General features: G+C 43.1%; 1 protein-coding gene across 3 annotated transcripts in view; it reads right to left on the bottom strand.

Annotated features, from left to right (window-relative positions):
• Sp3 (Sp3 transcription factor) overlaps window positions 1–16,476 on the bottom strand; it is a 47,514-nt gene extending 31,038 nt beyond the window's left edge. The window contains exons 1-4 of one of the 3 annotated variants that reach the window (XM_075984884.1): window positions 16,278–16,423; window positions 15,523–15,659; window positions 14,881–15,030; window positions 5,924–7,283 (exon numbers count right to left, since the gene is read on the bottom strand). In XM_075984884.1, the coding sequence (XP_075840999.1) occupies window positions 5,924–7,283; window positions 14,881–15,030; window positions 15,523–15,659; window positions 16,278–16,284 (1,654 nt within the window). In that variant the 5' untranslated portion in view covers window positions 16,285–16,423. Of the gene's footprint in view, window positions 1–5,923; window positions 7,284–14,880; window positions 15,031–15,522; window positions 15,660–16,277 lie in introns of all 3 variants that reach the window. The other 2 variants (XM_075984886.1, XM_075984885.1) reach the window with 2 other exon arrangements.
• Between the last annotated feature and the right edge of the window lie 1,089 nt (window positions 16,477–17,565).

Below are 17,565 nucleotides of genomic sequence, written 5' to 3'. Positions count from 1 at the left end.
GGGGTCCTCCTCCAATAGTTTGGAAAACTGGAATTAAATTCCTATCTACCAAAACTAAAATATGTCAAACAAGGACATACTTTTAAGCATTTTCATCTAGGTATCTATGCCTAAGTACAGACAAAAATTTTTTACTCTGTTACTTTTTTCTCCCTCCCCCCTTTTAATGCTGTGGATCAGGGCTATATATATCACTAAGCCCAGCCTTCTTTTCCCCACCTTGACAATTAAAAGGACAGTAAAAAAAGTTTTCCTAATAACCTAATGTTTACTGGGGCTTGGGAAATGGCTCAGCTAGTAAAAGGTCTGCAGTACAAACTGTTAGCCCAGACCTGAGTTCAGATCCCCCAGTAAAAAAAGAAAAGAGGGTAACAGGAAGATCCCTGGAGCTTGCTGACAACCCATTCTAACCAATCAATGGGCACCAGATCTACAGAAAGAATGTCAAGAGAAAAAAATGGGTAAGGTAGGCCTTACCATCCACACCTACAACATATTCAACTATTCACACAAAGTAAAGACTTATTCCCAAAATGAAAGTGTCCTATCTTTTATTATTAGTGCTAGAGTACCCATGCAAAAAAAAAAAAGTCACTGCCTTAAAACTCCTACCTTATATTTAAGTCACTACTTCTATCTGCTAACACCTGAAGGTAACTTCATGGAAGCACTTCAAGTATCCCAACTTAGTTTCACAATCAACACGAATCTAAAGTATGTCCTGCACTGTGGATGTCTGCAGCCCCAGCACCTGAGAGGCCAAGGAAGAAAGATTGATGCAGGTCTGAAGTCTGTCTAAGAGTGAGATTTGTCTCAAAACAAAATCGTAAAATTTCCAGTAATGTTTTCCTAACATATTTAGCACTGTATAACACTAACCTTATAAAATCTTCAAAAACTGGAAAAAAGAATTTCTAAATTTTTTTAGAACATTTCAGAATTTTCGAATATATCAGCTTATATCTTCAGATGTCTCCTTCAGAAGTAATTTTCAAGCATAAAAGGATTAAATCCAAAACTTGTTGTGTATTAAGCACTGAGCACCAACCCCAGCCCTCTCGTTTTAACCTCTCTAAAGTTCAAAAACATTTTATTCATAATAGGATATCCATGATCTCTCTGATAAACACACATACACACACACACACATACACAGAGAGAGAGAGAGGAATACACAAAACTTAAAAATAAATCCTAAGAGTACTTGCCTAAGCATGTGTCAGGCCCCCAGGCTTAATCCCCAGCATCAAGTAAATAAACAGCTAAATAAACACATCACATTAACACAAATGAACACTTTATGAAAAGCTACTTGTCAAACAAAAGTTTTTTTAAAGAGAAAACAAGCCAGGCATAGTGGTACATGTCTGTAATCCCACACTTAGAAGGCAGAGACAGAAGGATCAATACTGTAAATTTTAAAGACCAGTGTGTACTGGCCAGGTGGTAGTGGCCACACCTTTAATCCCAGCACCAGGAAGCAGAGGCAGGAGGATCTCTGTGAGATCAAGGCCAGTCTGGTCTACAAGAGTGAGTTCTAGGACAGCTAGGGCTAAATAGAGAAACTGTCTCAAAACAAAATAAGCCCAGCCTGTTCTACACAGCAAGAACCATTTACAGCCAGGAGTACACAACACGAAGGGGGGAATGTGCTTTACACTTTTGCAAATCCTTGACTGCTTGAGGAAAGAAGACAGAATCTCAGATCAGATTCTATATTCAACTGCTAGTGCTATGAGGTCTGGGGAAAAAAGGAATAATTTAAGAGCCTTTCAGCTTACTGTAGGTATTCTTTGATACTACCCTACCCCAAACTTGTTCTTTTTTTTTTTTTGATTCTTCAAGATAAGGACTCTCTATGTAGCTTTGCCTGTTCTGAAATTTGCTCTATAGACCACACTGGCCTCAAACTCAGATCCATCTAATGCTGCCTCCCAAGTGCCGGGATTAAAGGCATGCACCACCAGTCTCTTAAAGGTCAGTTTTAATGTAGACTCTTAAACACTATCAGTAAGCTTTCCATGTTCTATTGACCTATCCTGCCATTTAAATGGTTTGTGCCATTGTAAACTGCTCATTTAGGACTGTGGGTTCAGCCGGGCGATGGTGGCACACGCCTTTAATCCCAGCACTCGGGAGGCAGGAGGCAGGCGGATCTCTGTGAGTTCGAGACCAGCCTGGTCTACAGGCTCCAAAGCCACAGAGAAACCCTGTCTTGAAAAACCCAAAAAAAAAAAAAAAAGGAACCATGGGTTCACTCAGCTCTTCTAAAACTTCCAAGTGTCAAGCATCCAATTCTATTTTTAAAATCTTTATCACTACCACCCATAGCAGCAGAAAAAATATAAACTTGCATAGTAAATTTACTTGCATAGTAAATCTGAGCCAAAGAAAAACTTGCAACTTCTCCCGGAAATCCTCAATTTATACTGACAAGTTATTTGCCAATCAGATAGCTCACTTTTATTCTTACGAAAACACATCACTTCATTTCTGAGGTATCAAAAACTAGTTTTGAGGATGAAGAAATGGCTCAGTGGTTAAGAACACTTGACTACTCTTCCAGAGGACCCAAGTTCAATTTCAGTAGCCACCTCGTAGCTCACAATCATCTGCAATTCCAGTTCCAGGGAATCCAATATTCTTTTCTAGCCTCTGTGGGCACCATACATGCTACACAAATATACATGTAGGAAAAACACCCAAACACACTGAGTTATCATTTTCACCCAACTACAATTTCAAAAGTGAAAAAAGTAGTCAATTTTTAAGTACTGATGGAGGTGCAGAGAAACTGGAACCCTCGTGCATAAAACAAAAAACAGTATGTTTGTACACGTTCTCTCTCTCTCACACACACAGACAGGCAGGCAGGCAAACACACACACGTACACACTTATAACAGCATGATTCACAATAACAAAAAAACAGAAACCCAATGACTACCAACAAACAAGTTTTAATATATCCCTCCATGGAATATTAGTCATAAAATGAAGTAACATACACATCTACAACATGAATGAACCTTGAAAATACTATCAGATGAAAGTGAGGCACAATAGGTCATTAATATGAACTGAAAAGCAAATTAAGAGATAGAAAGTAGGTAAGTATGAGAAGTGGCTAAGTATGGGTTGCTTGAGGTGATGAAAATGCTCCAAAAATAGGCAGATTATAGTTGCACATGTCTGTGACCATATTGAAAACTATTGAACTGTACTCTTTACAAGTTTTCTATGTGGATTATACTTCAATAAAGCTATTATTTTTAAGCACTTAAGATGAATTTTAAGCACCTGAATTTGATCCCAGTTCCCACAAGCAGAAAGAGAACCAGCCCCTTCTGAATCAACCACATATACATAAATGACCGGCATTCACACACATGGAATTTCTATAAAAGGCTGCTACTTTTAAAAGTTATGCAGGCCGGGCGGTGGTGGCGCACGCCTGTAATCCCAGCACTCGGGAGGCAGAGGCAGGCGGATCTCTGTGAGTTCGAGACCAGCCTGGTCTACAAGAGCTAGTTCCAGGACAGGCTCCAAAACCACAGAGAAACCTTGTCTCGAAAAAACCAAAAAAAAAAAAAAAAAAAAAGGCCGGGCGGTGGTGGCGCACGCCTGTAATCCCAGCACTCGGGAGGCAGAGGCAGGCGGATCTCTGTGAGTTCGAGACCAGCCTGGTCTACAAGAGCTAGTTCCAGGACAGGCTCCAAAACCACAGAGAAACCTTGTCTCGAAAAAAACCAAAAAAAAAAAAAAAAATAAAAGTTATGCAACATTGCGAGTCAAAATTTTGTAAACGTGACTGACTTATCAAGCAGGTTTTCAGTGAGATTGTAATTTTACTCAACTAGAAGTATATAATCATGAAGAATACAAATACTTGTACAGTTGCAAGGTTTTTTCCTTTCTTTTAATATATGTGTGTGTGTTTACATTCACAGGGGTATATGCAGGTGCTTGCAGAGGCCAGGATAAGGTGTCAGATGCAGGTTTAGGAAATGGAGTTACACACGTTGTGAGCCACCCAACAAGCTAGGATCAGAACTGGTCCTCATATTGAGCTACAAATGTTTTTAACCACTGAGTCATCTCTCCAGCCTTGAGTTTAAAAATCTGATCAGTCACTGTGAACATAGTTTAAAAAAAAAAAAGGCAAATAATGTCTTTGTATTATTAGAAAAAGGATTTCTCAAAGGATCCCCAGACTCTCTAGAGGCCTACAGATAAACTCTGAAAATCCTTACTCTAAGTCAGGTGGTGGTGCACACACCTTTAACCTCAGAACTCAGAAAGGAGTTTGAGGCCAGCCTGGTCTACAGATGGAGTTTCAGGACAGCCAGGACTACAGAGAGAAACTCTGTTTCAAAGATCAAAATAAGGTGTGTGTGTGTGTGTGTGTGTGTGTGTAGCCTATTCTCAATCAGTTTCGGAAACCCCAGATACAATAAAGAATTTCCAAATGCAAATGAGACTCAAGGACACATATCTAAATTTCTAATAAAAGAGAGAAAATGGGAGGAAAAAATAATTAAGAGTGATGGGGGGGGGGCTGGAGAGATGGCTCAGAGGTTAAGAACATTGCCTGCTCTTCCAAAGGTCCTGAGTTCAATTCCCAGCAACCACATGGTGGCTCACAACCATCTGTAATGGGGTTTGGTGCCCTCTTCTGGCCTGCAGGTATACACACAGACAGAATATTGTATACTAAATAAATAAATAAATATTTTTTTTTTAAAAAAAGAGTGATGCCGGGGGTGGGGGCAGTTTTTAATCCAGCACTTGGGAGGCAGAGGCAGGTGGATCTCCTAAATTTCAGGCCATCTGATCTACATAGCTAGTTCTAGGACAGCCAGGGCTACACAGAGAAACTGTCTAAAAAAAAAAAAAACAGTAAAAATTGGCACATTTAAAAAAAAATGTAGATGTTCCTTCAATCACTTCAATTCTGTAACCCAATTTAAGACTAAAGATCAGACAGACTGGAAAGTTTTAACAGTATAATCTCCTCAGAAATGTAAATGTAAACTAGAGGAATTAAAGTTATAAAAGTCAGGAATTAGTGTGAAACAAAAATATCCAATGTTATCTAGACAAATAACATTAATATTGTTAGCAATGCTACATTTTAAGCTTCATTATTTCATCATGCAAAGCATTCAACGAGTAGACTTAAATCTTCTACAATCTATACCTATCAATAGCTATTTCTAACTCAGCCAAATTTAAGGGCCTCTATCACAAAAATCAAAATGTAAGCTCTGGCCAGTATCCACCTAGTTTCCTAGTCTTAACATTTTATACAATGAAGACATTGAATTTGCCAGAGAAAAACACCCAGAATCACATATCTAGTGGCTGAGACTGTTAAGTACTCTTAACTTCTAGCACCATGTTTTATTATGCCAATCTAATACTCCATCTAAAGATATACAATGTTTAACTCAGCCAGGCTTGGTAGCACACATCTTGAATTGCAGCACTGGGGGATACAGAAGGAGGTCAATCTCTGAGTTCAAAGTCAGCTTGGTCTACATAGCAATTTCTAGGCCAGTCTTGAGCTAGCTACACTATCCCGCCCTGCTCCCAGAAGTCAAACTCATCCCACACCAAGAACAATGAAGACACTCTCCTGCTCCCCCCCACCCCCCAAAAAACATATGATGCCTGATAATATTAATCATAAGCCAAAACAAGTATGTACCTGTTGGAGGGGGGTGTTACTAGTACAACAGAAAATCTTTCACAACTATTACAAAGTTTCAAAAAGAACAATTTGGAAGATACTATGATGCCTCCTTTTATATACATACAAGGATGTCACCTTTAATGGTGCCAGATGCTGATACACAACAACTAAAGCCAAGTTTCCCTGTACATTATCATTGTACTTCTTACGGCATATCATTAAGACTCACCTGCAGGACTGTCAGCATTCTCTCCTGGATGTAGCTGTATACCAGTAGAATCTATAGAATTTACTGTAACTGTCTGTAGATTTGGCAACTGACCAGTGCTTAGACTAACTGGAGTTGAAGTCAACGCTCCACCTGCTGCGACTTGACCAAGCGTGAGTGTCTGAACAGGCGTCAAAGTTATTTGCTGGGCAGCAGTATTCTGTATTTGCAAATTCTGCAAGTTCTGTACCCCTTGTACTTGAAATGTTTGCCAGGTTATCTGTCCAGAAGGGGTCACTGTCTGTGCCTGAATTAAAAAGGTTCCAGGATTCAGCTGCAACTGCAGGTTTTGTAAAGCCTGTTGTGATATATTTTGACCACTGGCTTGCACGCCATGGATTGTCTGTGGTGTAATACCTTGCACAATTTGGGCTTGACTGGTTGGTTGCTGAGAATCTTGAAGTTGTAGATGTTGTACAACAGGCTGTGCTGTAGAAACCTGAATATTCTGAGCCTGTGTCTCTTCAGAAACAGGCGACTGGATATAATTTCCCTGAAGATCTGAAGAATGGACTTGCCCACTAGAAGTAGTCAAGCTATTTGTGTTTTGTTGTAATATACCTGTGCTATCTATCGTAACAGGTAACTGTGATGAAGAGGATGTTGGCACAAATAAATCTGTATCAGTATTAGTTTCATTAACATCAGGAGAAACCCGCTCACCAGTCCTTTCTGAATTGTCTGAACTATCCATAGCTTGTCCTGTGTTTATCAAATGTCCATCGGCATTAATGCCTGCAGTCATTGTCTGAGAACTTCCCGAGAGTCCCAAAGAATCTAGATCAACACTATTGATTGGTACAAAGGTAATATTTCCTGGCAGACCAAGAGGCACATTAGCAACTACTTGAGTTTGGCCAGGAAATGATGAACCACCAATTGCAACTCCCTGAACCTGGACTTGACCAGTCTGTGGTATGAGATTCTGGATATTAGCAGGAGGTGTTCCAGAGGCAAGTAAGGTTTGATTAGAGCCAGGAATGATCTGAATTTGACTGTTTTCTTGATTTATACCCCCATTATCTGAGGAGCCTGTGAAGCCAATCTGAACCTGCTGGGCATCTGTTGACTGAATCTGTGGTATTACTTGATACTGAACATTGGACACTGTACCATTTGATGAATCTGATCCTGGTGCAACTGAAAATATTTGTTGATTCTGTAAATTCTGAAGGGGAAGGACATACTGCCCACTTGAAGTAGCAGCACCTGGAATCTGTACTAGATTACCAGCTTCATCTTTTATAGTTGTAGGTGTGGCTGACAAAACCTCCCATCGGTTTGGTGCTCCTCCTAACTGTGCAGAAGCCAAATCACCTGTCTGGATGAAAAAAACAAAAATGTTGTGATGTATTTGTTATAGTTTAACCCAATTCCAAAAAATCCTCATCTAGTATAAATCCCACTATGTAAATATGAAAGCCATCTTAATAAGAGTTCACATACAGAAGCAGCGCTATACATACCATAGTGACTTTCACTTCTAATTGTAAATTATGATAACCATAGTACATCCTATTTACATGGAGAAGTACCTTAATCAGGATATTGTAGATTATTTTACAACCACAGGTTTTGTTGGTTTGTTTGTTTTAGGGGGAGATGGACAAGGTCTCACTATGTTGGCCAGACTTGTCTTGGAACTCACATATCCACATGATTTTTCAGACTCAGCCAAAGCAGCGGAGGAACTGGGGGTGTGGGTAGGTGAAGTATATATACATATACTTATATATAGAGATAGGTAGATATAGATATAGCTTAGCAATACAAATTTATCTTTTAAGCACTCATCTATATCTTTAAGCTGTACAAATAAAGGGGTGTAGGCAAGATTATGAACAGAACAGAGTGCAAAGAGTATTCAACCCACTAAAAATACTTAAATAAGCCAGGTAATAGTGAGGCACACCTTTAATCCTGGCATTCGGGAGGCAGAGGCAAGTGGGATATGAGTTCAAGACCAGCCAGCCTGGTCTCCAGAGTGTTTCGGGAGACTGCAGGGAAACCCTGTTTTAAGGGAGGGAGACAGGATAGAACAACTGTGATGTCAACACTCAGGAGGCTGAAGCAGATGCCTGCCTCAAGTTTAGGTCTAGCTTGGGCACTGAGCGTTGATGGTGCACGCCTTCAATCCCAGCACTTGGAACCAATTTGGAAAAAGAAAGAAAAAGGAAAAAAAAAAAAAAGGTGAAGCAAGCCTGGGCTATATAGCAAGACTTTAAAAAAAAAAAAACAAGCAAAAAAACAAACAACAACAAAAACCTTCATATCAGGTACCACTGGGGGGATGGGGGAAATAGATAGATATACACAAACTGCATAGTGTTAGTTACCAAGCTATCTGCATTAGAAGAGTAAATCTATGTATTATTGCTATGTTATAAATCTTAAAAAGCCACAATTTTATGATGTTTAAACCACCAAATTTTATTTATATATATGTGTGTGTATATACATACATATTATCAGTAACTACTATATACTATATATACTATCTATATCTATATAGATATATAAACAACTACTAGGGGTGCAGGGAGATGAAACCTTCAAAAAACAAAACAAAAAACACATAGCATCTGGGTAATGTTAATAAGACTCCTACCCACAATCCCAGCATCGGGGAAGCAGGAGGGTCATGTGGAATCCAAGGCCCGCCCAGGCTGTGAGTAAGGCCTTGTCTCAAACAAACAAAAACAACACTTAATGAGGAAAAGTGATTGTCCTGTGACTACACAGAAGTCAAGTCCACAGAGTTTTAATACTAGCTAAATGCTGGATAATAAACAATGTGGCTGCACCTAATACCCTAAAATTGCAACATGAAGCATATACGTTTTACATTCTGTAACACTCAAGAATCATCCCCATGGTTTATAGATTTAGCATTAGAAAAATGCTAATGTAGACAAACAATGCAAAAAATCCTACATAACAAGGTTAAAGAGCAGATTTTTTTAAAGGGGGGTGAGGCAGAATCTGACATATGAAGTTTTCTTTCATATGCCAGGTACCATAGTTCCACACTATTAAAGCAATCCTGTGGTACTGTTATTAGCATTTACACTTCATAGATAAGAAATACAAGAGACAGTGTATTTAATACTAAGGGGAAACACCTACCACTAGATCCCAACCCCTTCTCAAATACTGTTATACTAGCCCTCACTAAATGACTAGGAGTAAAGTATACTAAGTGTACTAAGACCAGTCATAAAAACATTGGGAAAAGGACCCTATATATCCTTCTTACCATCAAAATAAAGCCATTACTACCTCACTTATTCCAGATCCATTTTGATTTAATAACACTGTATGTCACCGAACAATGAAAATATACAAATATAGCTTGCCCAATAATGTCAAATATGACTGAGCATCAAGGAACAGCGTATCTACTTCCTATGAAGTACTGCTTGAGAGGCCAGCCTAGTTTGTAACTGACACTAGCATCTTCACAAACTTTACAACGGTTACTTATTTTAATTTTTTTTACAGTCACCAATTCTGAGACTATAGTGAGACACTAAGAAATCCAATACTCAATTTTCATAGTTGAAAAGTCTATTCCAAAGAATAAACTACAGCTCATCTTTGATTTAATGCAAACATTTCAGCATATTTGTGAAGATGAAACAAGCATGTACAAGCAAAATAAAATTTGTCTACAAATGGTCACAACTCTATTCAAGCAAACATAGACACATATACTAATATAATGTGAAAAGTGGAATATACTAACCACTAATCAAAACACAATGTGAGAACACAGAAGATGGGGGGTAGGAGGTGGGGACTGTCCATACTAAAGATAATTAAGTCATTAACATATAAAATTTTACTTTGGTCAGTTAGAGGCATTAATAAATAGAAGTACAGACAATAAAATCCACAAGACAGAAAGAAACCTTAGGAGTTCAAGAGAGGGTCCAGAAAAGGCTTATATTCATAGACAAAAGCAATGGGAAATACAAGCAGACACTTCTGTCAAGACTTGTAAATGGCTTTGTAGATCATGCTAAATCGTTTGGACTTTATCCTGTAGATAGTAAATGAGAACTATAAAAGGTTTATAAGCAAGTGATTGATGCAATCACATCTGTATTTTATAGAGATAAACTAAAGGCCCAATGAAGGAGACTGAAATAAATGCAGAAGAAAATAAATGAAGAAACCGGACCCACTAGAAATCTCCAGGCCTGAACTAAAACACACTTAAAGCTAGTCTTCAACATTTATATCAAGGATCAGGCACTGAAGTCACTTTTGGTTCAATTTTGACTTGGAACTGAAATTATAACCATAAGTAATCTTTTCTAACATTACAATACAATGTTTTATTTCAGTCTCTCAGCATTTTAAGAAAACTGAAATTTAGTCTATTTTATCTGCATAAAATAAAATCCATTCATCATCTTAAGTTATTGTTCAATTGAGAATTAACTGTCAAATTTTTAGCTTGTATGAAATTCACAAATATTCGTAGTTATAGAGAAATACAGTACTTTATACTAAATCCACAAATATTGTTATAGAGGAATACAGTACTTTACACTAAATCCACAAATATTCTTAGAGTTATAGAGAAATACAGTACTTTATACTATCATAAGCTAGTTTTACAAAGCTGTTACTTTGTCCATTTGTTTTCAAAATAAAATGACAAATGTATGACATACTGATTGATAATTTCTCACAAGAGTAATAAAGGATATATTTAATCATTAGTGAACAGCTTTCTAGTCAACAAGTTCCTTGAAAATAAACACAGCTACTCAAGTGTCAAGTCCACCTAAATACTATCTATGTCACCTCGTCAGACCTAAGTAAACTACTGGACCAACTTCCCACAGTAAACTCAGTTAAATGAAGGGGTAGACTTACATCAAACATAAAACGATAAATTAAGACTTTTGTGAATAATCCTAAAGTGAAAAGCACTTTTAAGAAAGTATTAGGGCTAGGTCAGTGGCTTATACCTATAAACCAAACAACTTGGCAGGAGGCCCACTGGGGCTATATATCAAAAATGTCTAAAAAGGGGACAAGGAAAACAAACTCTGTATGTGCACACACGTACACACACACATATGCAAAGCATTATGTAATTTCAAGTTATCATTAATTATTAAAACTATGTTATCAGACTTAAAAAACATCCATTAGACACCTGGAACAAAGTAAGATCAATTTACACTTTCTGAATAAATGTATTAGTTTCAAATCACTCAAAAGAAAATTATAGGAAGTGTATATAGAATGAAAAAAATCACTAGTAAAACTGACTTTGAGATATTAGTGGCCAAGAAACTATAAAACAATTTTAAACCTATTTATGCAATTCCACTATGAGCAAGTTCTAGATAGCTCAAAATCTACAAAGTCTGAAGCCCTTTCCTTCATGCAAGTTCTATCAACATACCAAGGAAAAAGATCAAGTACATTAAATACCCAATGGAAAAGTAATAAATCCACCTAATACCAAAGACAGTGACCGGAAGCTCTGCAGAAACAAGGGGAAGCAGTAGGTGAAGACACAGTGGGGCTTGGGCTGCTTTAGGTGTCAGGTAAAGCTCCACGGAAGTTTCCTAGTAAAACTAAGCCATTTTTTCAGTCACTCTAAGATTCTTACTAGAAATTAAAAACAAAGAAAACATTATCTAATATCAAAGTTGGCATTTAAGAAATGTGTATTTTGCCGGGCGGTGGTGGCGCACACCTTTAATCCCAGCACTGGGGAGGCAGAGGCAGGCGGATCTCTGTGAGTTCGAGGCCAGCCTGGTCTACAGAGCTAGTTCCAGGACAGGCTCCAAAGCTACAGAGAAACCCTGTCTCGAAAAACAAAAAAAAAAAAAAAAAAAAAAAAGTGTGTATTTTCACACACAAGGTAAAAAGGACCATAGCCTACAGAAGCCCTGGGGGGTGATGGCACTCCCAATGATGTTGCTATAGCAATTCATGACAAGGGCACTCTCCAATGGAACAGGGCATAAAAATGACAGAAAGATTGAAGGAAAACAAAACAAAACAAACAAAAAACAGGATCTGTCTTCTTAGATTGTAGCAGTGGAAAAGGAAAAGAAACTCTCAATGCCATTAATTTCTCAGACCCCGTAAGTGGCTTTATAAAAACCAGAACAAGTGTGGAATTAAGGTGTAGTAAAACATAACATTCTTGGGCAGATATTCAAGAAAAACTTCAATTAGAACTCCAACTTCAATGACACTGTAGGGTCTTCCCCAACCCCAATGCGGGTGGGGGTGGGGGAGGAGGGAGAAAAGGAAGGCAAGGCTTTGCAAGTGCTAGGCAAGCCCTGTCCCTGTCCCTAAGCTAAATCCCAGCCCTGTAGGTCTTAAGGGCAAAAGAGCCTACTAGAAATGTGTCAGCATTTACCTGCAAAACTCATGAACACTAAATCTGTAACTTAAACAGTGATTTTCATAAGGTTTGCTTGTATAGTTTATTTTACTAAGTACAAATGAAGTAAGTTCAAGCATATAAATTGGACAAGTTAATTGAATATATGCAGAGATTTCATACTTCCTAAGTATTAGCAATGCAAACAAAGGAGCCTTGTTTTAGCGTCTTTGGATGTCCATGCTAGAGGACATTACAGGTGGAACTGCGACTGTCTAATCTTTAGCTGCACAAACACCCTTGGCAGGATACTCTCTTATAACAAGTTCCAAACTCAAAATAATATTTAAACAAGTCTTTAGTAGTTTTCATCTTGAAATACCAAGCTAAACTGGCATTAGGTTCAACATCTGCACTTGACTTTAGACACATTTGCTAGCTATCTTCGATTAGAACCTAGATCAGAAAATGGACATTAATGGAAAAACTGGCAGAACTCAAATAAGATCTGCACTCTCTCAGCAATACATCAGTGCTGTCTCAGAGCAGAGAAATGTGCCGAAGTAATGGAAGCATGGGGGGAACTGGGTGAAGGGTTTAAGTTAACTCTGATTCAGCACTTCCAGTTTTGATATAAATCTGAAAATATTCCACAGCTTTTTAATGCAACTCTCAAGACACTATAGTCCTCCAGTGATCTCCAGTAATCTAAGAGTACTGAAGACATATTTATCACAATATAGCTTTAAATGTGGCAAGTATCCCAATGAATTCATTTGAATTAGTTTATTCTCTAAAATGTTCCAAAAAATTTTGAATCACTTTTAAGGTGGAAATTAACTTTCATTTTCCATTAATGTTTAGACAAAAATACACAGAGAGCTCATGTTTTTCAGCTTATTCAACATTCAGCTCAGTTTTTTCCAACTTTGCTCAAAATGAGAAATTGAAAAAACTCTGAGACTGATCAAGTACCAAACATGCACACACACAAAAAAAAGCCAAGTTTGGGGGTTCTCTAGCAAAACTAAATTTTCATAATATTATTACTGTTAATGAGCTCAGATTATTCATGCTCATCTGGCAGGAAATGTGTTCTTGGTAGTGACCTGATACTTCAGAGAATCTTAAAGCAAGGAAATATTGCTAAATCCTGAATGAGACTAAAATACATGTTTTTACCCCTAGTCTTCTTGCCACCATTCCCCTCCCCCGTCTGTAAAGCATTTCTAGACTTTGGTAGTTACAAGAAAAGTCTTGCTGTATTTAAAATATTAAAGTCTGTTTTTCAATTTTACTTCTGTAGTGGCTTACAAAAGTAACCAATACACTTATTCTGACATTTTGGGACTGGGAGGTACTATAACTTACTTTAAAAGTTTGCTAATCTGCCTATGTTTGTTTAAAACTAATTTTCTGAAAAGCTTTTTACATTTTAATCTGCTTTAAAAAGTACAAGACATTAAAAACACTCCCAATGTCCATAGTATAAGACTAAAATTATCTATTTACTAACATAGTGTAAAAATTAGCAATAGCAAACTTTTCCAACAGTGACAATCCAAACTGCCACTACATAAATCGATTCTTATAACCCACCTCTAAAAAAATCTAGTCTCGAGAAGTGTGTTCACCTTAGGCTTAAAAAAAAGCAATGATCCACACAAATGTAAAACTCACGTTGCCTACAGCATCTATTCTAAACAGTCTTCACGTAAGACTTCCAGCTCCTCTCCATGCCCTAGATATTCTAAAATTTCCAAAAGAACCCCAACACATCCTAATCAGAGTAGTCATAAATTTCAATTTTGCCAACCATATTCCACTCTAAGAATGGAGTGCACTAACATGCATATAAACAAAATGACTCTCACGTGCTTTTTGTTTCTAAGACCTATATTCTAGCCAATTTTTAACTTTTAAATTTCCATAGCCTCCAACTGTTTCACTTAACCCTACTCAGGAAAAACTGGTGCTAAGTTGTAACAGACTGAAAAAGCCACGAATTGTGAATGGTCAGGTTAAAAAAAAAAACTAATGGAAAGTGTTCGTCCCTCCGTATAAAACATGCTCTTTAAATGATCTACGGCCTACACTAGCCAAGATCAGGGAACTTCAGCAAACCATCCCAAGATTGAAAAACTCTGGAAACTCGAGCCCCAGCCTCTGGAGCTGATTCTACCCATGGCCGATAGGCTCCGAGCCTGCACAGGCAGTGCTGCGAGCGAGCGAGTTTGCGAGCCCCGAGCCCAATTCCTCCAACATCCATTTTGGAGTCCCGTGCCCACCCCCCACCGCCTCCCTCCCAGACTTCATTTTGTTTAGAATTTTGCGCTCGATGCCGCCGTGACAACCTCCGGGAAGCGCGGGCCGGCCTGGGCTCCCAGCCGGGACGCGAGCGGGCAGGAAAGCGCGGCGGGGCCGGGGAGGCCGCGCGTGGCGGGCTGGCGGGCGAGCGCGCGGCGGCGGGAGGCCTCTGGGCGGGAGGGCGGGCGGGCGGGCCCGGGATGGCGGGCGCGGGGCCTCGGCGGGGGCGGGCCGTGCGCGCGGGACTTACCGCTCCGGCGGCGGCAGCGGTAGCGGCGGCAGCGGGGGCCCCGGCGGCGGCGGCGGCTGCGGCCGCCTCCTCGTCGTCGTCGCCCGGCGATGGCGGCCCTATCTTGCTGCAGGTAGCGGCCAGCAGAGCGAGCGGTGACGGCTGGGTGTCCTACCCGCGATGGGCGGGTTCAGAGAGGAAGACAGGGAGGGGGTGGCGGTTAGGGCCGGGCCCGCTCGCACAGGAAGTGCGGCTCGCTCCGCGCCTCTCCGCTCCGCGCCGCGCCGGCCGGGCCCGCGCTCTCCTCCTCCTCCTCCTCCTCCTCCTCCTCCTCCTCCGGGTCGGCGGCGCCTCTCCCCGCGCTCGGCCCGCTCGGCGGCCCCGCGGCGGACGGCAGCGCGCCGGGCCTCCCCCTCCGCCCCGATCCCACCCGGGAGGGCGCGCACGCTTGCACACTTAACACACGCACAAGAGAGAAAAAAAAAGAAAAAAAGGCGGCGGGCGGGGGCGCGCGGGCGGGGTCGGAGCGTTGGCGCCTCGGGCGGGCAGCTCCCGGGGCGGGGGAGGGGCGGGCGCGCGCGGGAGGGAGGGAGGGAAGGAGGGAGGGCGAGGGGAGGAGAAAGCGGCGCGCGGGGAGCCGGGCCGCGCTCAGCCGCTCCTCACCTGGGCCGCCGCTGCCGCGCCGTTTCCGTGCTGCTGCTGTTGCTGCTGCTGTTGCTGCAGATACTCTGCATGGCCGCCGCCGCCGCTGTCCACGTCCAAGGCAGCCATTTCCTCTTGTTTCACAGGCTTTTCGGGAGCTGCAGGCACAGCGCGGGGGGGGATGGGGCGGGGAGGAAGGCGGGTGCGGGGAGGGAGGGGGGCCCGCGGGCCGCGGCCACATTAGCGCCAGCCGGGTCCCCGGCCCCTTTCCCCTCCCCTCCCCCCGGGCCCGGGCCCGCGGCCGCGGCGGCGCGCTCCCTCCTCCCCTCCTGCTGCCCCCGCCCGCCGCGGCTGTAACCCTCCTCCTCCTCGTTCCCTCCTCCTCCTCCCCGCGCTGCCCCTGCCCCCTCTCCTCTCCTCTCTCCTCTCCTCCCCTTTCCCTCCGCGGCGCTCGCCGCTCTCGCACCGTCAGTCACTCACACACACGCCCGCCCGCCGCCCGCGCCCGCACACAGGGGGATGCGCTCCCGGCGGGAGCGGGGCCGGCCCGGCCCAAAGCCGCCGGGGCGCTCAGCGCTGCTGGTGGGGGCTGGAGGGCTGGACGCTGGCTGGCGGGGAAGGGGAAGGAAGGGAGGAGACGGCGAGTGCGGCTTTGCGCCTCCACAGACACTCGGTCCGCACGCTCGGGGCCGGGAGCCGGCGGTGGCGGCCCCGGGCTGGCTGTGGGCGGCAGCGGCGGAGGCAGCGAGGGTTGCTCTCGCACGGCTCTTACGTACCGGTCATAGTGTGTTTAGGACACCTCAGGCGGGGCTCCCCGCCGCCTTACACATGGTGAGAAGCGAAGGCGGCGGCGGCGGGAGAGGATGCGGGAAGCGGCGGCGGACACGGCCCGAGCGGTCCGGGGATTTTTTTTTTCCTATTTTGATTGACTGTGCGGGAAACACAAAAGGTGGAGCCTCCAGCCCAAAAGGGGGGAAGAGGGTGACAGCCCGCCCGGAAGTTCCGCCCCTCTTCCCGGCGCTCATTTGCCGCCACGCTCGCCGTCGGCTGCGCTCATTGGTCCCGGCGCCCGTCCGTCGCTCGGCCAGGCGGCGGGCTTCCTGTTTGCCCCCGGGTGGAAGGGGAGAGACAATGAGCGGCCGTGGCGCTGTAGGTTCCTGAGAGCGGCCCCGGCTCGCGCGTTTACCCCGCCGTGCCCGTGTTGTTCCTCGGCCGCCGCTGCCGCCAGGCCCGAGGCACAAGCCTCCTCTACTCGCCGGCCCTCGGATCAGGCCTCGCCAAGCTGTCGGGGAGCTGAGCTGGGGAGGAAGTCCGTCCCCGGTGGCTCCGGCTCCGCTCGACGTTTCCTCCATCCTGGCAGCCGCCTGAGCTGGATCTCCCCAGGGCCTGGGCTCTCGGAGCTGCCTCTTGCCGGCGCTGCCAGGAGGCCACCGCCGCTCAGCCCCAAGGCTGCTGCTGCGGTCGCCGCTGCTACTGAGCAAACCGGACCCGCCCCATGAGCCCTGGGGGAGGGAGCTGGTATTGGGGGAGACACCCCCTCCGAGGCTGTAGGAGGACTTTTTCACACACATTCAATCCACTGTCGGATCCATCGCCTTCCCTTCCCCCCTTCAGACCCCCTTTAGCCCCTGGTTTCCAACCATCTTTTATGGACCCTAGAGGCAGGCGCTTATTGCAAAAAGGTATCTCAAGTCTCTTCTTAAGGGAAAAGAGTTTTAATTCTGGCCCGTGATACAAAAACAGGCTTAGCTATATTATACTTAATGAAGCACAATCACCTTTTCAAATTGTTTTGCTGCTTAATCCTCCTGAGAAAGCAAGTCAACAATTGCCAACATTTGTTAAAATAGTAAATCTCACTAAAGTGCCCTTCCCCCTTGGGAGCATTTAGGTACACTTTTTCACTTAGTGATTTAGGTTAACACTCCTTCCTTTGACATCCTTAATGACTTGCTGTCATTCAGGAGAAAAATGCTCAGGTTCTCTGTGTGCTCTGCCAACAAGAGACATAGCTGCCTATGTACCTTTGGATACATTTGCTAAAAGGTTAAATTCAAGAGGAAG

This window comes from Microtus pennsylvanicus, chromosome 9, assembly GCF_037038515.1.
Source record: "Microtus pennsylvanicus isolate mMicPen1 chromosome 9, mMicPen1.hap1, whole genome shotgun sequence".
In the NCBI taxonomy this organism is placed as follows: Eukaryota; Metazoa; Chordata; class Mammalia; order Rodentia; family Cricetidae; genus Microtus; species Microtus pennsylvanicus.
Note: the sequence above shows the minus strand (reverse complement) of the source record. Positions and strands in the feature narration are given on the sequence as shown.